The sequence below is a fragment of the Chiloscyllium punctatum genome, chromosome 5 (assembly GCF_047496795.1).
Source record: "Chiloscyllium punctatum isolate Juve2018m chromosome 5, sChiPun1.3, whole genome shotgun sequence".
In the NCBI taxonomy this organism is placed as follows: Eukaryota; Metazoa; Chordata; class Chondrichthyes; order Orectolobiformes; family Hemiscylliidae; genus Chiloscyllium; species Chiloscyllium punctatum.
This window is the reverse complement of record NC_092743.1, coordinates 360,150-384,308: the sequence shown is the minus strand read 5'-3', so window position 1 is coordinate 384,308 and position 24,159 is coordinate 360,150. Positions and strand designations below refer to the sequence as shown.

The following is a 24,159-nucleotide window of genomic DNA, read 5'->3' as shown; positions in this document are numbered from 1 at the left end:
ATATAGAACATTCCAGCAGAGTCCAGGCCCTTCAGCCCTCAATGTTGAGCCAACCTAATTCGAAGCCCATCTAACCGACACTATTCCATTTTCATCCATATGTTTATCCAATGACCTTTTAAATGCCCTTAAATTTGGTGAGTCTACTACTGTTGCAGGCAGGCTGTTCCACACCATTACTGCTCCCTGAGTAAAGAAACTATCTTTGACATCTGTCCTATATCTATCACCCCTCAATTTAAAGCTATGTTCCCTTGTGCTAGCCATCACAATCCAAGGAAGAAGGCTCTCACTGTCCACCCACTGTCCATGCTATTGTCTTATATGTCTGTATTAAGTCAACTTCTTCTCTCTAACAAAAACAGCCTCAAGTCCCTCAGCCTTTCCACATAAGACCTTCCCTCCATACCAAGCAACATCCTAGTAAAACTCCTCTGCTTCCAATGCTTCCACACCCTTCCTATAATCCAGTGATCAGAACTGTACACAATACTCCAAGTGTGGCCGTACCAGTGTTTGTACAGCTGCAGCATGACCTCATAGCGCTGAAACTGAATCTCTCTACCAATAAAAGCTAACACCTTCTTAACACCTATCAGTCTGGGTGGCAACTTTCAAGGATCTATGCATGTGGACACAGAGATCTCTCTGCTCATCTACACTACCAAGAATCTTACCATTAGCCCAGTACTCTGTATTCCTGTTGCTCCTTCCAAAGTGAATGCACACTTTTCTGCATTAAACTCCATTTGCCACCTCTCAGCCTTGTCGCCTTATTATATGAAGGACATGGAAGCTTTAGAGAGGGTTACAGAGGAGATTTCCCAGGGGTGCTGCCTGTACTGGAGGGCATGTTTTATGAAGAAAGGTTAAGGGAGCTGGGGCTTTTCTCATTGGAGTGAAGAAGGATGAGAGGTGACTTGATGGAGGGGTACAAGATGATGAGAGGGATAGACAGAGTGGGTAGTCAGAGACTTTTTCCCAGGGTGGTAATGGCTATTATGAGGGCCATTGTTTTAAGGTGATTGGAGGAAGGTTTAGGGGAAATGTCAGAGGTAGGTTCTTTACACAGAGAGTGGTGGGTGTGTGGAATGCACTGCCGACAGTGATAGTAGAGTCAGAGACATTAGGGACATTGAAGTGACTCTTGGATAGGCACATGGACGATAGTACAATGAAGGGTATGTAGGTTAGTCTGATCTTAGAGTAAGATAAAAGGCCGCCACAGCATCGAGGGCTGAAGGGTCTATGCTGTACTATTCTATGCTCTATTCCTTCAGTCACTTCCTTTGGTACTCTGAAATGTAGATTGCCAGGCCTGGAGATTTATTCATCTTTAACCTCATTCATTTTCCAGCACCATTTTCTTATGAATACTAATTTGGCCTTCTGTCTAGACCCTTGGATTTGTGATATTTTTGGGGATGGGGTGTACTTGTACCCTCCTTTGTGAAGACAGAACTGAAGTATGTGTTCATTCTTCTTCCATTCCTTTGTTGCCCACTCCCATTTCCCCCATTTCTGTCTGCACTGGCATTTGGAGCAGCCCCTTTCCTGCTTTGTCCCCATTGCCCTACATGTGGATCGTCCAGTGTCCCACATACTGCTTCAAGTGGCTGATTGATTGCCTCTTCCTCCTACTCTCTGTGACTGTCAATCATTGACAGAGATTGAAAACACTTGGGACTCAGGGACAGATCCCTGAGATATTCCAATGGATATGACAGGTTTCCAACTGTCCTTCAGACTCTGTTTGCTGCTGGTTAGCTGCCCCTCCCTTCTGTCACCTTCACACCCGTGAGTTCCTGCCTTGTGCTGTCACTGTTTCTATTCCATCCTTTTGAATGCCTTTTGGAAATTCCAACCCATTAGATCTTGGTGACCATCCTGTGTGTGTGTTTTTCAAACACCCTCTTAAATCTATAAACCATAAATTCCCTTTCACAAAACCACTCTTTCTGATTGTATTATGATTTTCTACAAGTCCTGCTACTGTCTCCTTAATAATCGATTGGAACATTTCCACAATGACAGAAGCTCAACTAACCGATCTAATGTTTCCTGTCTGTCTCCTTTCTTAAATAGTGCTTCTTAAATAGTGCAGTTACATTTGTGGTTTTCAAATCTCTGAGTGAAAGTGACATTTGTGTGTCTTGTGTGTGAGTAAGAATTAGTGACAGGATGTGCGAGTGAGTGACTGGTCCTGTCACACTGATTTCTCACATCTCTGTGCAGGAACCCGTGTCTACATACAGCTTGAGTCACAGCACCAGGGCCAAGTCAGTGGATTGTGTGGGAATTTTGATGGTGATGCAGAGAATGACTTCACTACCCGACAGGGGATTGTGGAAGCAACACCCGATCGTTTTGGCAATTCCTGGCGAGTTAGTCAGACTTGCCCTGAGGTCTACGATGATGACATTCCCCATCCCTGCTCTGTGAGTCCAAAAATCTCTCACTGACAAATTAACAAGTTCAGAGGTCACATTGATCAAGCCTTCTCAATATCTTAGCTCCTGAAACTGATGTTCCACATTAAACAAATTTCATCGCTCGCCCATTACACACAATAAGTATCTATCCTATTGAGAAAATGAATTCTATAATTACAAGCATTTTATTATTTCTGTTTTAGTTGTTTAATGTAAAACTTATTGAAAATAATGAACTAAAACTGTTTAGAGAATAAATTGGAAAAGCGAAATAGTTTTATGAATAATAGAAAAACAAGAAACTAAATGAAAATGTAAAACATGATAAGAAATTATTCACCCAATAATGGAAAATGTTTTCTTTTCATGGGTCATGGGAGTCACTGCCTGGGCCCAGTATTTATTGCCCCGTCCCTAATTGCCCCTTGAGAAGGTGGGGGCGAGCTCCCTTCTTGACCCGCTGCAGTCCATGTGCTGTAGGGTAGACCCACAATGTCCTTACGGAGGGAATTCCAGGATTCTGACCCAGTGACACTGAAGGAACAGCGATATATTTCCAAGTCAGGATGGAGAGGGGCTCAGAGAGGAACTTGCAGGGGGTGGTGTTCCCATGTAACTGCTGCCCTTGTCCTTCGAGATGGAAGTGGTTGTGGATTTGGAAGGTGCTGTCTGAGGATCTTTGGTGAATTGTCGATAGTACACACTGCTGCTACAGACTGTTGGTGGGGGAGGGAGGGGGTGTTTATGGATGTGATACTAATCAACGGCTGCTTTGTCCTGGATAGTGTTGAGCTTCTTGTTGTTGGAGCTGCCCCCATCCAGGGGCAAGGGGGGAGTATTCCATCACACTCCTTACTTGTGCCTTGTAGATGGTGGACTGGCTTTTGGGAGTTGGGAGGTGGATTACTCACCGCAGTATTCCTAGTTTCTGACCTACTCTTGGAAACCCTGTGTTTATGTGCTGAGTCCAATTCAGTTTCTGATCAATGATCATTCCCAGGATGTTGCTAGTGGGGGATTCAGTGATACTAACACCATTCAATGTGAAGGGGTGATAGTTAGATTGTCTCTTATTGGTGCTGGCCATTGTCTGGCAGTTGTGTGCGGTGTATGTTACTTGTCACTTGTCATCCCAAGCCTGGAGATTGTCCAGAACTTGCTGCATTTGAGCACTAACTGCTCCAGTGTCTGAGGAGTTGTGAATGGTGCTGAACCATCAGCGAACATTCCCACTTCTGACCTTATGACAGAGGGAAGGTGATTGATGAAGCAGCTGAAGATGGTTGGGCTTGGGACACTCCCCTGAGGAACTCCTGCAGAGATGTCCTGGAGCTGAGATGACTGACCCTCCAACAACCACAACCATCTTCCTGTGTGTCAGGTCTGACTCTAACCAGTGGAGAGTTTGACCCCCATACCCATTGATTCCAGTTTTGCTCGGGGGTCCTTGATGTCACACTCGGCCGAATGCAGCCTTGATGTCAAGGGCATATCTCAAATTTTGCAAATGACACTATGTTTGAAGTTAATGCGAACTTTGTCTGAAATCCATCATCATTCTCATCAATGTGAATTTTAGCTCAGTAAAACGGGAGATGATTGAACAGTAGGAAGAACATGTAGGCACAGTACAAAATAAAGGTGCTATCCTAATATGTATGCAGGAGCAGAGAGACCTGGGTGTGTATGTGTCTAAGGTGAAAGGTGGGAGGGAATCTTAGAATGTGGTTCAAAAATCAGAGAGGAATCTGAACAGTACAAATAAACAAAGCGCATGGAGGTGGTGGTGAACTTGTACAAAACCCTGGCTACCTCAGAGCTGGAGGATTGTGGACAGTTCTGGGTGCCAGATTCGAGGAAAGATGTGAATGCATTGCAGAGTGTGTAGAGGTGGCAGCAAACTGGGGAGTGGGATGGTAGGGGGCTGTGAATACAGAGGTTGGGGTATTGTGGGTGTGCTGTACCTTGGGGAGTGACTATGTGTGCGTCACTGTCTGATATACCAGGTAGTGTCAAGCACAGAGTCCATCACTCTCCGTCTCTAACACCATGTCTCACGTGTGACCCACAGGAGAATCCTCACCGTGTCACATGGGCAAGGAAACGGTGCAGCACCATCAGCCAAACTCTCTTCCAGTCCTGTCACCAAGATGTGCCTTACCAGCCGTTCTATGAATGGTGTGTCTTCGATGCGTGTGGGTGAGTAGAATGCTCAGGAGAAACAACTGATTGAGTGCCACTGTTTCTAGCAGCTCCCTCCCACCAGAGACTTCACCCCCACTCTCCCCCCACTCCCCCGCCCCTCCCCACTCTCCCCCACGCCCCCGCCCCCCCCACTCTCCCCCACTCCCCCGCCCCCCACTCTCCCCCACTCCCCCGACCCCCACTCTCCCCCACTCCCCTGACCCCCACTCAACCCCAACTCCCCCGCCCCCCCAATCTCCCCAACTCCCCACCCCCCCACTCTCCCACACTCCCCCGCCCCCCCACTCTCCCCCGACCCCCACTCTCCCCCACTCCCCCGACCCCCACTCTCCCCCACTCCCCACGCCTCCCCAATCTCCCCACTCCCCTGCCCACCCCCACTCTCCCCCACTCCCCCGTCCACCAGTCTCCCACACTCCCCCCGTCCACCAGTCTCCCACACTCCCCCCGTCCACCAGTCTCCCCTATTCCCCCCACTCCCCCACCTCTCCCCTCTCCCCAACGCTCCCCACTCTCCCCCACTCCCTCTGCCCCCCTCTCTCCTCCACTCCCCCCATCCCCCCCACTCTCCCCTCACTCCCCTGGCCCCCCACTCTCCCCCACTCTCCTCCACTCCCCCTGCCACCCACTCTCCCCCACTCCCCCGTCCCCCCATTCCCCTCGCCCCCCACTCTCCCACACTCCCCCGCCCTCACTCTCCCCCACACCCTGCCCCCCTCTCCCCCCCACTCCCCAGGCCCCCCCACTCTCCCCCACTCCCCCACCTCCCCACTCCCTCTGCCCCCCACTCTCCCCCACTCCCCCCGCCCCCCACTCTCCCCCCACTCCTCCATCCACTAGTCTCCCCCAGTCACCCCACTCCCCCACCCACTCCACTCTTCCTCACTCCCCATGCCCCCCACTCTCCCCCACTCCCCCACGACCCCCCACCTCTCCCCCACTCCCTCCGCCCACCCCACTCTCCCTCACTCCCCATGCCTCCCCACACTCTCCCACACTCCCCCGCCCACCAGTCTCCCCACTCCCCCCACACCCCACTCTACCCCACTCCCCACGCCTCCGCCCTCTCCCCCCACACCCCCCACTCTCCCCCACACCTCCTGCTCCACACTCTCCCCCCACTCTCCCCCACTCCCCCCACTACCGGAGTCTGCCTCCCCGCCCACAGGAGACTCCAACCCCCCCAACAATCTCCTCCAACCCATTGAAGTCTCCCCCGTCCCCTCTCCGAGTCTCCCCCCACCCCTTTCGATTCCCCCAGAGACTCCCCCTCAAGGCCTCCCCCCGAGACTCTCCCCTCAGAGTCTTCCCGCCAGAGTCTCCTCCCCCAGAGAGATTCCCCCACTCAGAGTCTACCCCCCTTCAGAGTCTACCCCCCCACCCCCGATTCCCCCCCCCTCCCTCCCCCAGAGACTCCCCCCAACCAGAATCTCAGACAAATGTAGAAGGAGAAGCAGAGGTTACGATTTATCCTCTGAATTCTGATTTGTTTGAAAGGTCCCCGTTTCACAGTCAACTTTCACACTCCTTCACCAGGTGGTTATGGAGGACACCATTGTAAAACTCAGAATTTATAGCAAACAATCCAGGTCTTTTTCGACGTATACTTTCAGTTACATCACACTGTAAACATTTGCTATAAATTCTGTGCCTTACAATTATGTTCTCCCCAACCACCTGGTGAAGGAGCGTCGCTCCGAAAGCTAGTGCTTCCAATTAAACCTGTTGGACTATAACCTGGTGTTGTGTGATATTTAACTTTCAAGGAAGTGTTAGACATAGCACTTAGGGCTAAGGGATCAAAGGGTATAGGGGTGAAAGTGGGGAAAGGGACAGAGTTGGATCATCAGCCATGGGACAACTTACCAGGGGAAAGCAGTGGGGCACAGGGCTCTGGTACAGAGTGTGTCCCTGCTGCTCAGAAGGGACGGGGGAAGAGGAGCAGAGCAGTAGTCATTGGGGACTCCATAGTTAGGGGGACAGAGAGGAGGTTCTGTGGGGACGAGAGAGACTCATGGTTGGTGTGTTGCCTCCCAGGTGCCAGGGTTCGTGATGTCTCTGATCGTGTTTTTGGGATCCTTCGGGGGGAGGGAGCAGCCCCAAGTCGTGGTCCACACAGGCACCAGTGACATAGGTAGGAGAGAGATGGGGATTTAAGGCAGAAATCCAGAGAGCGAGGGTGGAAGCTTAGAGCTAGAACAAACAGTTGTTGTCTTCAGTGTGTCGCCCATATCATGTGCTAACGAGATGAGGAACAGGGAGAGAGAGGAGCTGAACACGTGGTTGCAGGGATGGTACAGGAGGGAGGGTTTTGGATTACTGGATAATTGGGGCTCGTTCTGGTGAAGCGGGTCCTCTACTAACAGGATGGTCTTCACCTGAATCACAGGGGCACCAATATCCTGGGGGAAATTTGCTAATGCTCCTTGGGGGTGGGGAGGGGGTTAAACTAATGCCAGCAGAGGGCTGGGAACCGAATTGTAGTTCCAGTGTACAGGAGGTTGAGGGTAGTTCGGTCAGGGATAGGTTTACAGGGTCATGAGAGGGCACCAGTAATCAGGGTATTGATTTGAAATGTGTGTACTTCAACGCCAGGAGCATCCAGAATAAGGTGGGTGAACCTGCAGCATGGGTGGTACCTGGGATTTCAATATTGTGGCCATTTCAGAGACATGGCTCGAGCAGGGACAGGAATGGTTGTGGCAGATTCCAGGGTTTAGATGTTTCAGCAAGAACAGAGAAGATGGGAAAAGGGGTGGGGGGGCCTTGTTAATCAAGGGTAATATTACAGGCAGCTGAGACATTTGAGGGCTGATCCACTGAGGTAGTTTGGGCTGAGGTTAGAAACAGGAATAGTGCCAGAAGACTGGAGGATAGCCAATGTTGTTCCTTGTTTAAGAAGGGGGAGTAGAGACAACCCTGGTAATTATAGACCAGTGAGCCTTACATCAGTTGTTGGTAAAGTGTTGGAAAAGGTTATAAGAAAGAGGATTTATAATCATCGAGAAAGGAATAAGTTGATTAGAGATAATCAACACGGTTTTGTGAAGGGTAGGTCGTGCCTCACAAACCCTATTGAGTTCTTCGAGATGGTGACCAAACAGGTAGATGAAGGTAAAGCAGTTGATGTGGTGTATGTGGATTTCAGTAAGGCATTGGATAAGATTCCCCACGGTAGGCTATTGCACAAAATACGGAGTTTTGGGATTGAAGGTGCAATCTCACCGCACTCCCTACACTCCCCACACTCATCACGCATTCCACCCGCACTCCCGACTCTCCCCTCTCCCCTCTCTCCCCCCTCTCCCCTCTCTCCCCCCTCTCCCCCCTCTCCCCTCTCTCCCCGCTCTCCCCGCTTCCCCGCTCTCCCGCTCTCCCCTCTCCCCTCTCTCCCCTCTCTCCCCTCTCTCCCCTCTCTCCCCACACTCCCCCCTCACCCCCCTCACCCCCCTCTCCCCCTCTCCCCACACTCCCCCCTCTCCCCCCTCTCCCCGCACTCCCCGCACTCCCCGCTCTCCCCTCTCTCCCCTCTCTCCCCTCTCTCCCCTCTCTCCCCCCTCTCCCGCACTCCCCGCACTCCCCGCTCTCCCCTCTCTCCCCTCTCTCCCCCCTCTCCCCCCTCTCCCCCCTCTCCCCTCTCTCCCCCCCTCTCCCCTCTCTCCCCGCTCTCCCCTCTCTCCCCGCTCTCCCCGCTTCCCCGCTCTCCCCTCTCTCCCCGCACTCCCCCCTCACCCCCCTCTCCCCCCTCTCCCCACACTCCCCCCTCTCCCCGCACTCCCCGCTCTCCCCTCTCTCCCCCCTCTCACCCCTCCTCCCCTCTCTCTCCCCCACTCTCCCCTCTCACCCTGCACTCCCCCCTCTCCCCCCTCTCCCCCATCCCCTCTCTCCCCTCTCTCCCCTCTCTCCCCCCTTTCCCCCCTCTCCCTTCTCTCTCCCCTCTCCCCGCTCTCCCCCCTCTCCCCTCTCTCCCCTCTCACCCCTCTCCCCTCTCTCTCCCCCCACTCTCCCCTCTCTCCCTGCACTCCCCCCTCTCCCCCCTCTCCCCCATCCCCTCTCTCCCCTCTCTCCCCTCTCTCCCCTCTCTCCCCCCTTTCCCCCTCTTCCCCCTCTCCCTTCTCTCTCCCCTCTCCCCTCTCTCCCCCCTCTCCCCCCTCTCCCCCCTCTCCCCTCTCTCCCCCCTCTCCCCCCTCTCCCCCCTCTCCCCCTCTCCCCTCTCTCCCCCCTCTCCCCCCTCTCCCCCCTCTTCCCCCTCTCCCCCTCTCCCCTCTCTCCCCCCTCTCCCCCCTCTCCCCCCTCTCCCCCCTCTTCCCCCTCTTCCCCTCTCTCCCCCCTCTCCCCCTCTCCCCGCTCTCCCCCCTCTCCCCCCTCTCCCCTCTCTCCCCGCTCTCCCTGCTCTCCCCCCTCTCCCCCCTCTCCCCCCTCTCTCCCCTCTCTCCCCCTCTCCCCCCTCTCCCCCCTCTCCCCCCTCCCCTCTCCCCCCTCCCCCTCTCCCCCCTCCCCTCTCTCCCCCCTCTCCCCCCTCTCCCCCCTCTCCCCCCTCTTCCCCCTCTCCCCCCTCTCCCCCCTCTCCCCCCCTCTCCCCCCTCTCCCCCCTCCCCTCTCTCCCCTCTCTCCCCGCTCTCCCTTCTCTCTCCCCTCTCCCCGCTCTCCCCGCTCTCCCCCTCTCCCCCCTCTCCCCCCTCTCCCCCCTCTCCCCTCTCTCCCCTCTCTCCCCTCTCTCCCCCCTCTCCCCCCTCTCCCCCCTCTCCCCCCTCTCCCCACACTCCCCACTCTCACCACACACATCCCTATGCTCAGCACACTCTCCCCGCACTCTCCACTTCACCACATACTCCCCCCACTCTCCACACTCCCCGCACTCCCCACACCCTCTCCACCCTCACACACTCCCCACACCCTCTCCACCCTCACACACTCCCCACACCCTCTCCACCCTCACACACTCCCCACACCCTCTCCACCCTCACACACTCCCCACACCCTCTCCACCCTCACACACTCCCCACACCCTCTCCACCCTCACATACTCCCCGCACTCCCACACTCAGCACTGACCAACCTGCCACGCTTCCTTCAATGAACCTGGGCGCCCCTGATCCCTGTGTCTCTCCTGTTTCTGGGCGTCTCCATGGGAATTGATGGAGTTATGTGATGATGTTGCTGATTCATTGTGGATTTATTCCTGATGCGAATGTGCGAGTTGATGTTTGATTTGAATGGAGGTGTTTGTTGGGATCTTACTGTTCTTCTCTGGGTGTCTCCAGATGTGATACAGGTGGTGACTGTGAGTGCCTATGTACAGCCATTGCTACCTACGCTGAGGAGTGTAACAAGAGGGGAGTCTACATCCGATGGCGATCACAAGACCTCTGTCGTACGTAATGGGCTCACTTCCTCAGTCTTTATATCAGTTGGTGGGGTGTGTGTGTGTGTGAGAGTGTGTGGGTGTGAATGTGTGTGGGTGTGAATGTGTGTGGGTGTGAATGTGTGTGGGTGTGAATGTGTGTGTGTGTGTGTGAGAATGTGTGTGTGTGAGTGGGTGTGAATGTGTGTGGGTGTGTGTGTGAGTGGGTGTGAATGTGTGTGTGTGGGTGTGGGTGTGTGTGTGTGTGTGAGAATGTGTGGGTGTGCGTGTGGGTGTGCGGGTGTGTGGGTGTGGGTGTGTGTGTGTGAGAATGTGTGGGTGTGTGTGTGTGTGTGCGGGTGTGTGTGTGTGTGAGTGTGGGTGTGTGTGTGGGTATGTGTGAGTGTGTGTGTGTGTGTGTGAGTGGGTGTGTGTGTGTGCAGGTATGTGTGTAAGTGTGTGTGTGGGAACGTGTGCATAGTAGCCTACTCTAGTCCATCCCACTGTGGCTAATCCATCCTCTAACATCCCTTCCACCCCAGAAATCAGTTGATCACAGTATGGTATGATGGCATTGATCCACAGATTCCAAATCCTTGGGACTGGGATTTGGCGGGTGGGATGGGGGTCGGGGTTGGGGAGTTGTGGATACGATCTGAAAACAATGACTGCAGATTCTGGATTAGTGGTGCTGGAAGAGCACAGCAGTTCAGGCAGCATCCGAGGAGCAGGTAAATCGACGTTTCGGGCAAAAGCCCTTCATCAGGAATAAAGGCAGTGAGCCTGAAGCATGGAGAGATAAGCTAGAGGAGGGTGGGGGTGGGGAGAAAGTAGCAGAGAGTACAATGGGTGAGTGGGGGAGGGGATGAAGGTGATAGGTCAAGGAGGAGAGGGTGGAGTGGATAGGTGGAAAAGAAGATAGGCAGGTCGGACAAGTCCGGACAAGTCATGGGGACAGTTACTGAACTGGAAGTTTGGAACTAGGGTGAGGTGGAGGAAGGAGAAATGAGGAAACTGTTGAAGTCCACATTGATGCCCTGGGGTTGAAGTGTTCCGAGGCGGAAGATGAGGCGTTCTTCCTCCAGGCGTCTGGTGGTGAGGGAGCGGCGGTGAAGGAGGCCCAGGACCTCCATGTCCTCGGCAGAGTGGGAGGGGGAGTTGAAATGTTGGGCCACGGGGCGGTTTGGTTGATTGGTGCGGGTGTCCCGGAGATGTTTCCTAAAGCGCTCTGCTAGGAGGCGCCCAGTCTCCCCAATGTAGAGGAGACCTCATCGGGAGCAACGGATACAATAAATGATATTAGTGGATGTGCGGGTAAAACTTTGATGGATGTGGAAGGCTCCTTTAGGGCCTTGGATAGAGGTGAGGGAGGAGGTGTGGGCACAGGTTTTACAGTTCCTGCGGTGGCAGGGGAAAGTGCCAGAATGGGAGGGTGGGTCGTAGGGGGGTGTGGACCTGGCCAGGTAGTCACAGAGGGAACGGTCTTTGCGGAAGGCGGAAAGGGGTGGGGAGGGAAATATATCCCTGGTGGTGGGGTCTTTTTGGAGGTGGCGGAAATGTCGGCGAATGATTTGGTTTATGCGAAGGTTGGTAGGGTGGAAGGTGAGCACCAGGGGCGTTCTGTCCTTGTTACGGTTAGAGGGGTGGGGTCTGAGGGCGGAGGTGCGGGATGTGGACGAGATGCGTTGGAGGGCATCTTTAACCACGTGGGAAGGGAAATTGCGGTCTCTAAAGAAGGAGGTCATCTGGTGTGTCCTATGGTGGAACTGGTCCTCCTGGGAGCAGATACGGCGGAGGCGGAGGAATTGGGAATACGGGAATTAGGAATAGCAAGAGATAGGGTGGGAAGAGGTGTAATCCAGGTAGCTGTGGGAGTCGGTGGGTTTGTAAAAAATGTCAGTGTCAAGTCGGTCGTCATTAATGGAGATGGAGAGGTCCAGGAAGGGGAGGGAGGTGTCAGAGATGGTCCAGGTAAATTTAAGGTCAGGGTGGAATGTGTTGGTGAAGTTGATGAATTGCTCAACCTCCTCGTGGGAGCACGAGGTGGCGCCAATGCAGTCATCAATGTAGCGGAGGAAGAGGTGGGGAGTGGTGCTGGTGTAATTACGGAAGATCAACTGTTTTACGTAGCCAACAAAGAGACAGGCATAGCTGGGGCCCATACGTGTGCCCATGGCTACCCCTTTGGTCTGGAGGAAGTGGGAAGATTCAAAGGAGAAATTGTTAAGGGTGAGGACCAGTTCGGCCAAACGAATGAGAGTGTCAGTGGAAGGGTACTGTTGGGGACGTCTGGTGAGGGAAAAATGGAGGGCTTGGAGGCCCTGGTCATGGCAGATGGAGGTGTAGAGGGATTGGATATGCTGGAACCCCAATGTGTGCTCACTTCACTCTGTACAAGTGACAAGGCCAGACACTGAGGGTCCACCATCTTCCTCTTACTGACCGAAGTACCTTTGATCAGCTTGGATCATTTCCTCCTATTGTGGATCACTCATTCCCATTGAAGAGAACGAGTGCACAGATAGAGAGAGAGAGACAGCAACACATTTAGTCAGATCTCATTAATCAGATACTGCACTTGGATTGTGGTAGGTTTGGGTACACTCTGAGCTGAAAATTGTATTGCTGGAAAAGCGCAGCAGGTCAGGCAGCATCCAAGGAGCAGGAGAATCGACGTTTCGGGCATAAGCCCTTCTTCAGGAATCTCATGCCCGAAACGTCGATTCTCCTGCTCCTTGGATGCTGCCTGACCTGCTGCGCTTTTCCAGCAACACATTTTCAGCTCTGATCTCCAGCATCTGCCGTCCTCACTCTCTCCTGGGTACACTCTGGTCTCTGTTGGAGGATGATCTGATGGCGTGTGTGTTTTTCTCTCTCTCTCTTTTGGAGTTGTGGTTTTGAGGGGAGTGAGGAGAGTTTGGGGTTTGTCGGGTTCTGAGTTGCTCTGATTCTCTCTCTCTCTCTCTCTCTCTTGGACAGCAATGCAATGTGAGAAGGGGCAGGTGTATGAGGCCTGTGGTTCGACATGTCCACAAACTTGCTCTGACCTCAGGGGGGGTCCAATAGCTCGCTGTCCCTCCCTGTCCTGTGTCGAGGGCTGTTTCTGCCCAGAGGGGACTGTCTGTCAAGGTGAGTAATATTGGGACAAACAGGAGCCTGTTTAACTCAGGGGTTACACCCTGACTTTTATCTATAATTCCTCCCAAACTAAAGGACAGAGTCCCATTAACCTCCTTTTAATTTGATGCTGCACTTGCAGACTCATCTTTTAGTGACCACACACCTACATCCCATCACACCTCTCAACTCTGCAGGCTTCCTCTGTTTAAGAAATACACAACTTTCGTGTTCTTCCTGTCAAAGTGAACAGCTTCACCATTCCCCACATTAAACCCCAGTTGCCAGATGTTTGCCCACTTCCTCAACCTGTATCTGTGTTCACCCTCTTCACAATGTACTTTTCCACAGAGTTTTCAGTCTGTTGGAAACAGAGCAGTGATGTCATTGGTGTAAATTGTAAAGAGATCAGGGTCCAGCGCAGACCAAGATTTCACAACCTGCCAATCAAAGATCCATTTCTTCATCCTCTCTGTTTTCTACCAGCTGGCCTGTCTTCTGTCTGTGCTAATCAGTTAGCACTGACACCATGAGCTCCTACTGTTGCATGGCACCTTGTGAAATGGTGCCTAGAAATCCAATCCTTTACCATGGCTCCATCAGAAATACATTCAGAGGTTCTCCTTTGATGAAATCAGGCTGGCTCTTCCCAATTAACTAGGGCTTTTCTCAGTGGCTAGTTTTAACCTCCTTAATAACTAACAAATAAGTAATTAATAACTAACTGGCCTATTCTTCATCTCTGCCTTCCATCCTTCCTTTGGTTACATCTGAGTTTTCCTTCTCTTTCACCATGATCACATCCCCTTTCCTGATGGGTTTTGTAGCTGAGGGGAATTTCTCATGAATGACATGAAACCTCTTTAGGTTCACAGAACGTAGAACAGGAACAGGCCCTTCAGCTCACAATATCTGTGCTGACCATGTTGCTATTATAATCTAATCCCATCTGCCTGTGTAAATTCCATTGATTTCCTGCTGCTCATGTAGAGTCAAAAGTACAGAAGAGACCCTTTGGCCCATCGAGCCTGTACCTCCAAAGCTAAATTAAGTCTACACTAATCCCACGTTCCTGCACTCGGCCCAGTGTCTGCAATGTTCTGGCATCTTAAGTGCTCATCCAAATGTTTTTAACGCTGTGAACGTTCTGCATCAACTATCCCTCCAGGAAATGCATTCACAGAACATGGAGCATAGAGCAATCCAGCGCAGAACACAGAACATAGAACATGGAGCATAGAGCAATCCAGCGCAGAACATAGAACACAGAACATAGAGCATAGAGCAATCCAGCGCAGAATATAGAACACAGAACATAGAGCATAGAGCAATCCAGCGCAGAACATAGAACACAGAACATAGAGCATAGAGCAATCCAGCGCAGAACATAGAACACAGAACATAGAGCATAGAGCAATCCAGCGCAGAACATAGAACACAGAACATGGAGCATAGAGCAATCCAGCACAGAACATAGAACACAGAACATAGAGCATAGAGCAATCCAGCACAGAACATAGAACACAGAACATAGAGCATAGAGCAATCCAGCGCAGAACATAGAACACAGAACATAGAGCATAGAGCAATCCAGCGCAGAACATAGAACACAGAACATAGAGCATAGAGCAATCCAGCGCAGAACATAGAACATAGAGCATAGTGCAATCCAGCACAGAACACAGAACATGGAGCATAGAGCAATCCAGCGCAGAACATAGAACATAGAGCATAGAGCAATCCAGCACAGAACATAGAACATAGAGCATAGAGCAATCCAGCACAGAACACAGAACATAGAATATAGAACACATAACATAGAACATAGAACACAGAAAATAGACACAGAACACAGAACATGGAGCATAGAACATAGAACACAGAACATAGATCGCAGAACACGGAGCACAGAACACAGAAAAAAGAACATGGAGCATAGAACACAGAGCATAGAACATAGAACACAGAACACAGAACATGGAGCATAGAGCAATCCAGCGCAGAACACAGAACATGGAGCATAGAGCAATCCAGCGCAGAACATAGAACATGGAGCAGAGAACACAGAACACAGAACATAGACCACAGAACATGGAGCATAGAACATAGAACACAGAACATAGAACATAGAACATAGAACACAGAACACAGAACATGGAGCATAGAACACAGAACATAGAAGACAGAACACAGAACATAGAACACAGAACACAAAACATGGAGCATAGAACACAGAACACAGAGCATAGAACACAGAGCATAGAACACAGAACACAGAACACGGGGCATAGAGCAATCCAGCGCAGAACACAGAACATAGAATATAGAAGACGGAGTATAGAGCAATCCAGCACAGAACACAGAACACAGAACACGGAGCATAGAGCAATCCAGCACAGAACACAGAACACAGAACACGGAGCATAGAGCAATCCAGCACAGAACACAGAACATGGAGCATAGTGCAATCCAGCACAGAACACAGAACACAGAACACGGAGCATAGAGCAATCCAGCACAGAACACAGAACACAGAACACGGAGCATAGAGCAATCCAGCACAGAACACAGAACACAGAACATGGAGCATAGAGCAATCCAGCACAGAACACAGAACACAGAACATGGAGCATAGTGCAATCCAGCACAGAACACAGAACACAGAACACGGAGCATAGAGCAATCCAGCACAGAACACAGAACACAGAACACGGAGCATAGAGCAATCCAGCACAGAACACAGAACACAGAACATGGAGCATAGAGCAATCCAGCACAGAACATAGAACATGGAGCATAGTGCAATCCAGCACAGAACACAGAACATAGAACATAGAAGACGGAGTATAGAGCAATCCAGCACAGAACACAGAACACAGAACACGGGGCATAGAGCAATCCAGCGCAGAACACAGAACATAGAACACGGTGCATAGAGCAATCCAGTGCAGAACACAGAACACAGAACATGGAGAATAGAGCAATCCAGCGCAGAACACAGAACACAGAACATGGAGCATAGTGCAATCCAGCGCTGAACACAGAACACAGAACATGGAGCATAGTGCAATCCAGCGCAGAACACAGAACATAGAACATAGAACACAGAACATGGAGCATAGAGTAATCCAGCGCTGAACACAGAACACAGAACATGGAGCATAGTGCAATCCAGCGCAGAACACAGAACATGGAGCATAGTGCAATCCAGCGCAGAACACAGAACATAGAACATGGAGCATAGTGCAATCCAGCGCAGAACACAGAACATGGAGCATAGTGCAATCCAGCGCAGAACATAGAACATGGAGCATAGTGCAATCTAGCGCAGAACACAGAACATGGAGCATAGTGCAATCCAGCGCAGAACACAGAACATAGAACATGGAGCATAGTGCAATCCAGCGCAGAACACAGAACATGGAGCATAGTGCAATCCAGCGCAGAACACAGAACATAGAACATGGAGCATAGTGCAATCCAGCGCAGAACACAGAACATAGAACATGGAGCATAGTGCAATCCAGCGCAGAACACAGAACATAGAACATGGAGCATAGTGCAATCCAGCGCAGAACACAGAACATGGAGCATAGTGCAATCCAGCGCAGAACACAGAACATAGAACATGGAGCATAGAGCAATCCAGCGCAGAACATAGAACATGGAGCATAGTGCAATCCAGCGCAGAACACAGAACATAGAACATGGAGCATAGAGCAATCCAGCGCAGAACACAGAACATGGAGCATAGAGCAATCCAGCGCAGAACATAGAACATGGAGCATAGTGCAATCCAGCGCTGAACACAGAACACAGAACATGGAGCATAGTGCAATCCAGCGCAGAACGCAGAACATAGAACATGGAGCATAGTGCAATCCAGCGCAGAACACAGAACATAGAACATGGAGCATAGTGCAATCCAGCGCAGAACACAGAACATGGAGCATAGTGCAAACCAGCGCAGAACACAGAACATAGAACATGGAGCATAGTGCAATCCAGCGCAGAACACAGAACATAGAACATGGAGCATAGTGCAATCCAGCGCAGAACACAGAACATGGAGCGTAGTGCAATCCAGCACAGAACACAGAACATAGAACATGGAGCATAGAGCAATCCAGCGCAGAACACAGAACATGGAGCATAGAGCAATCCAGCGCAGAACATAGAACATGGAGCATAGTGCAATCCAGCGTTGAACACAGAACACAGAACATGGAGCATAGTGCAATCCAGCGCAGAACACAGAACATAGAACATGGAGCATAGTGCAATCCAGCGCAGAACACAGAACACAGAACATGGAGCATAGAGCAATCCAGCGCAGAACACAGAACATGGAGCATAGAGAAATCCAGCGCAGAACACAGAACATGGAACATGGAGCATAGTGCAATCCAGCGCAGAACACAGAACACAGAACATGGAGCATAGTGCAATCCAGCGCAGAACACAGAACATGGAGCATAGAGCAATCCAGCGCAGAACACAGAACATAGAACATGGAGCATAGTGCAATCCAGCGCAGAACACAGAACATGGAGCATAGAGAAATCCAGCGCAGAACACAGAACATAGAACATGGAGCATAGTGCAATCCAGCGCAGAACACAGAACACAGAACATGGAGCATAGTGCAATCCAGCGCAGAACACAGAACATGGTGCATAGTGCAATCCAGCGCAGAACACAGAACATAGAACATGGAGCATAGTGCAATCCAGCGCAGAACACAGAACATGGAGCATAGTGCAATCCAGCGCTGAACACAGAACATAGAACATGGAGCATAGTGCAATCCAGCGCAGAACACAGAACACAGAACATGGAGCATAGTGCAATCCAGCACAGAACACAGAACATGGAGCATAGTGCAATCCAGCGCAGAACACAGAACATAGAACATGGAGCATAGTGCAATCCAGTGCAGAACACAGAACATGGAGCATAGAGAAATCCAGCGCAGAACACAGAACATAGAACATGGAGCATAGTGCAATCCAGCGCAGAACACAGAACATGGAGCATAGTGCAATCCAGCGCAGAACACAGAACATGGAGCATAGTGCAATCCAGCGCAGAACACAGAACATAGAACATGGAGCATAGTGCAATCCAGCGCAGAACACAGAACATGGAGCATAGAGCAATCCAGCGCAGAACACAGAACATAGAACATGGAGCATAGTGCATTCCAGCGCAGAACACCGAACATGGAGCATAGAGCAATCCAGCGCAGAACACAGAACATAGAACATGGAGCATAGTGCAATCCCGCGCAGAACACAGAACATGGAGCATAGAGCAATCCCGCGCAGAACATAGAACATGGAGCATAGTGCAATCCAGCGCTGAACACAGAACACAGAACATGGAGCATAGAGCAATCCAGCGCAGAACAAAGAACATGGAGCATAGTGCAATCCAGCGCAGAACACAGAGCATAGAATATAGAACACAGAACATAGAACACAGAACATGGGGCAGAGAACATTGATCACAGAACATGGAGCATAGAATATAGAACATGGAGCATAGAACATGGAGCATAGAACACAGAACATAGAACACAGAATTTGGAGCAGAGAACACAGAACATGGAGCAGAGAACATAGATCACAGAACATGGAGCATAGAGCATAGAACACAGAACATGGAGCATAGAGTAATCCAGCACAGAACACAGAACATGGAGCATAGAGCAATCCAGCGCAGAACACAGAACATAGAACATGGAGCATAGTGCAATCCAGCGCAGAACACAGAACATGGAGCATAGAGCAATCCAGCGCAGAACACAGAACATAGAACATAGAACACAGAACATGGAGCATAGAGCATTCCAGCGCAGAACACAGAACATGGAGCATAGAGCAATCCAGCGCAGAACACAGAACATAGAACATGGAGCATAATGCAATCCAGCGCAGAACACAGAACATGGAGCATAGACCAATCCAGCGCAGAACACAGAACATAGAACATGGAGCATAGAGCAATCCAGCGCAGAACACAGAACATGGAGCATAGTGCTATCCAGCGCAGAACACAGAACATGGAGCATAGTGCAATCCAGCGCAGAACATAGAACATGGAGCATAGAACATAGATCACAGAACATGGAGCATAGAACATAGAACACAGGACACAGAACATAGAACATAGAACACAGAACATGGAGCATAGAGCAATCCAGCGCAGAACACAGAACATAGAACATAGAACACAGAACATGGAGCATAGAACATAGAACACAGGACACAGAACATAGAACATAGAACACAGAACATGGAGCATAGAGCATTCCAGCGCAGAACACAGAACATAGAACATAGAACGCAGAACATAGAACACAGAACACACAGCATAGAACACGGAACACAGAACATAGAACGCAGAACACAGAACACAGAACGTAGAACACAGAACGTAGAACACAGAACACAGAACGTAGAACACAGAACACAGAACATGGAACATAGAACAATACAGCGCAGAACAGGTCCTTCTGCTCTCGATGTTGCGCCGACCTGTGAACTATTCTCAGCTCGTCCCCTACACTATCCCAAAATGATCCATGTGCTTATCTAAGGATTGTTTAAATCTCCCTAATGTGGTTGAGTTGACTACATTGGGCAGGTAGTGCATTCCACGCCCTTACCACTCTTTGAGTAAAGAACCTGCCTCTGACATCTGTCTTAAATCTATCACCCCTCAATTTGTAGTTGTGTCCCCTCATACAAGCTGACATCATCACCTCAGGAAAAAGACTGTCTACCCGAACTAATCCTCTGACCATCTTGTATGTCTCTATCAAATCCCCTCTTAGCCTTCTTCTTTCCAATGAGAACAGACCCAAGTCTCTCAGCCTTTCCTCATAAGACCTTCCCTCCAGACCAGGCAACATCCTGGTAAATCTCCTCTGCACCTTTTCCAATGTTTCCACATTCTTCCCGAAATATGGCAACCAGAACTGTACACAATATTCCAAGTGCGGCCGCTCCAGTGTTTTGTATAGTTGCAGCATGATATTGTGGCTCTGGAACTCAGTCCCTCTACCAATGAATCCTAACACACCGTACGCCTTCTTAACAGCACTATCCACCTGGGTGGCAACTTTCAGGGATCTATGTACATGGACTCCAAGATCCCTCTGCACATCCACACTACCAAGAATCTTTCCGTTGACCCAGTACTCTGCCTTCCTGTTATTCTTCCCAAAGTGCATCACCTCACATTTATCTGCATTGAACTCCATTTGCCGCCTCTCAGCCCAATTCTGCAGTTTATCCAAGTCCCCCTGCAACCTATAACATTCTTCCACACTGTCCACTACTCCACCGACTTTAGTGTCATCTGCAAATTTACTAATCCTCCACCTACGCCTGCGTCTAAGTCATTTATAAAAATGACAAACAGCAGTGGTCCCAAAACAGACCCTTGTGTCACACCACTAGTAACCGGACTCCAGGCTGAATATTTTCCATCAACCACCACTCACTGCCTTCTTTCAGAAAGCCAGTTTCTAATCCAAACTGCTAAATCACCCTTGATCCCATGTCTCTGCATTTTCTCCATCAGCCTACCATGTGGAACCTTATCAAAGGCTTTACTGAAGTCCATGTATACCACGTCAACTGCTCTACCCTCAACTACATGCTTGGTCACCTTCTCAAAAAAACTCAATGAGGTTTGTGAGACACGACCTGCCCTTGACAAAACCATGTTGACTATCTGAAATCAAATTGTTGCTTGCTAGATGATTATAAATCTTATCTCCCATAATCCTTTCCAAAACCTTTCCTCCAACAGAAGTAAGGCTCACTGATCTATAATTACCTGGGTCATCTCTACTGTCCTTCTTGAACAAAGGCACAACATTTACAATCCTCCAGTCGTCTGGTACTAAACCTGTAGACAATGTCGACTCAAATATCAAAGCCAAAGGCTCTGCTGTCTCCTCCCTAGCTTCCCAGAGGATCCTCGGATAAATCCCATCCAGCCCAGGGGACTTGTCTATTTTCACTCCTTCTAGAATTGATAATACCTGTTCGTAACTAACCTCGATCCTTTCTAGTCTCATATCTCGTACCTCATTCTTCTCCTCTACAATATTCTCCTTTTCCTGAGTGAACACTGATGAGAAATATTTGTTTAGCACCTCTCCGATCTCCACAGGGTCCACACTCAACTTCCCACTTCTGTCTTTGACTGGCCCTATTCCTACCCTAATCATCCTTTTATTCCTCACATACCTATAGAAAGCTTTAGGGTTCTCCTTTATTCTATTTGCTAAAGATTACTCATGTCCTCTCTTTGCTTCTTAACTCTCTCTTTAAATCCTTCCTGGCTGATCTTTAACTCTCCATCCCCTCATCTGTACCATCTTGCCTCATCAACATATAAGCCTCCTTCTCCTGCTTAACAAGGGATGCAATTTCTGTAGTAAACCACGGTTCCCTGACCTTATCACTTCCTCCCTGCCTGACCGGGACATACCTATCAAGGACACGCAATATCTGTTCCTTAAACCAGCTCCACATTTCCAATGTCCCCATCCCCCGCATTTTGCTACCCCATTCTATGCATCTTAATTCTTTCCGAATTGCATTATGATTGCCCTTGCCCCATCAATAACTCTTGACCTATGGAATGTACCTATCCCCCTCCATCGCTAAACTAAACGTAACTGAATTATGGTCACTCTCTCCAAAGTGCTCACCTACAACTAAATCAAACACCTGGCCTGGTTCATTACTAAGCACCAGATCCAGTGTGGCCTCCCCTTTTGTCGGCCCTTCGACATACTGGGTCAGGAAACCCTCCTGTGAACATTGGACAAAAACTGATCCATCCGACGTACTAGAGTTATAGCATTTCCAGTCAATGTTGGGGAAGTTAAAGTCCCCCATAATGACCATCCTGTTCCTTTCACTCCTACCCAGAATAATTTTGCTAATCCTCTCTTCCACATCCCTGGAACTCTGCAGAGGCTTATAAAAAACTCTAAGAAGCGTGACCTCTCCTCTCCTGTTTCTAACCTCAGCCCACACTACCTCAGTGGACGAGTCCTCATCAAACACTCTCTCAGCCACCATTATACTGTCCTTGACTAACAAGGCCACACCTCCCCCTCTTTTATCGACTTGCCTGTTCTTAATGAAAGATCTAAACCCTGGAACCTGCAACATCCATTCCTCACCCTGCTCTATCCATGTCTCCGAAATGGCCACAACATCGAAGTCCCAAGTACCTATCCATGCTGCAAGCTCACCTATCTTACTTCTGATACTTCTGGCGTTGAAGTAGACACACTTCAAACCAGCTTGCTGTCTGCCAGCACATTCCTGTGACCATGAAATCCTATCCGTGTCCTTCCTCCTCTCATCCTCCTGTGGACTGCAACTACACCTCAGGTTCCCATCCCCTGCTGAGCTAGTTTAAACTGACGCAAATAGCACCAGAAAATCTCCCAGAACCTTCCATCTTCTGGGTGAAAAAGTTTCCTAAAATTCCTTCCAAATGTTCTGCTTTTCACCTTAAAATTTTCGCCCTTTATTTTTGACCCTTCAAGTAAGGGGAATAGCTGCTTCCTATCCATATTATCACACAGACCTCTATCAGGCCACTTCACTGCTCTAATGTAACCAAGCCGAGTTAATCCAGTGTCTCTACATCACTAGACTGCTCTATCCTGGCAGCATCCTGGTGAATCTCCTGTGCACATGTTCCAGTGTAATCACATCCTCCCTATAGTGCTGCACCAGAGCTGCACACAATCCTCCAGTTGTGGCCTCACCAAAGGCCTGTCCTATCCCAACATCACATCATCTACCCCTCCAAGTATCCCCTATGCTTTCTTAACAATCCTATTAATCTGCCCAGCCACTGTCAGGAATCTGTGGACATATATCCTAAGAGCCCTTTGTCCCCCTGAGCTTCACAGTCTAAATAAGAGTCATTGTCTGTTAAAAATCACACACTTTCTTCGATTTTCCTGTGAGTCTGTACCTGTGTTTCCACTCATTCCTATGCAGATTCCCATTTAGATTTTAAACTTGAACTTTAAGGATGGGGATTATGTTTAAACTTAAAGAAAACTTCTAATAGATTATGATCAATATTCCCCACTGTGTACCCGAACCGCACCAACCTCCGTTTCCACCTCAAATGCCCAAACAATGTTTACCATTGGACTGATTTCAGGTTTTCTTCCTGTCCAGATTCCGGGTGCATTAAGCCCTCAGAATGTTCTTGTCTTTGGGGTGATGCTGAGTTTCCTGTGGGAACAGTGGTCACTGAGGACTGTCAAAATTGGTGAGCAATTGTGAGAATCTAATGATAAACACAGGGCACAGTGTCACACTGTTAGTGAACATAGAGTACAACGTGGGGAGACAGATTCACCCGAGGGGTTAGGGTCTGGAATGTACTGTCTGAGAGTGTGGGGGGAGGGGGAGGGTCACTCGAGGGGTTAGGGTCTGGAATGTACTGTCTGAGAGTGTGGGGGAGGGGGAGGGTCACTCAAGGGGTTAGGGTCTGGAATGTACTGTCTCGGAATGTGGGGGAGGGGGAAGGTCACTCGAGGGGTTAGCGTCTGGAGTGTACTGTCTGAGTGTGTGGGGGGTGGGGGAGGTTCACTCGAGGATTGTAAAGAGTAAATTGTGTAAGAGTTGAGTGCGGAGGCTTGGGGAAAGGGGTGGGAGGGGGTGGGAGGGAGTGACACTGGATAAATTGCTCCTTTGGAGATGCGGCTGGTCTGTATATTCTGAGCTGAGGTGAATGGACTCTGTGTCTCCCTGCAGTACATGCCTTGAGGGTGAGTGGGTGTGTAGTGGTCAGCCCTGTGTCCAGGCCAGTCCATGCCTACACACGGAGTTTCCCTGTCACAGTGGGCGCTGTATCCCAAAGGTGTGGGTCTGTGACAATGAGGACGATTGTGGAGATGGCTCTGATGAATTCTGTGTGTCAACGTGTGAGCCAGATCATTTCCAGTGTGCCAACGGTCAGTGTGTACCAGTGAGTGACCGCTGCAATGGCCGTGCAGATTGT

The 24,159-nt window shown here is 50.1% G+C and overlaps 1 protein-coding gene across 1 annotated transcript in view; it reads left to right on the top strand.

Annotated features, from left to right (window-relative positions):
* The window catches only part of LOC140476713 (SCO-spondin-like), a 138,265-nt gene that overhangs the window by 49,424 nt on the left and 64,682 nt on the right, over positions 1-24,159 (top strand). The window contains exons 8-13 of the mRNA XM_072569532.1: positions 2,236-2,438; positions 4,504-4,631; positions 9,902-10,011; positions 12,961-13,110; positions 23,331-23,424; positions 23,913-24,159. The exon at positions 23,913-24,159 is cut by the window's right edge and continues 145 nt beyond it. Of these exons, the coding sequence (XP_072425633.1) occupies positions 2,236-2,438; positions 4,504-4,631; positions 9,902-10,011; positions 12,961-13,110; positions 23,331-23,424; positions 23,913-24,159 (932 nt within the window). The remainder of the gene's footprint in view (positions 1-2,235; positions 2,439-4,503; positions 4,632-9,901; positions 10,012-12,960; positions 13,111-23,330; positions 23,425-23,912) is intronic.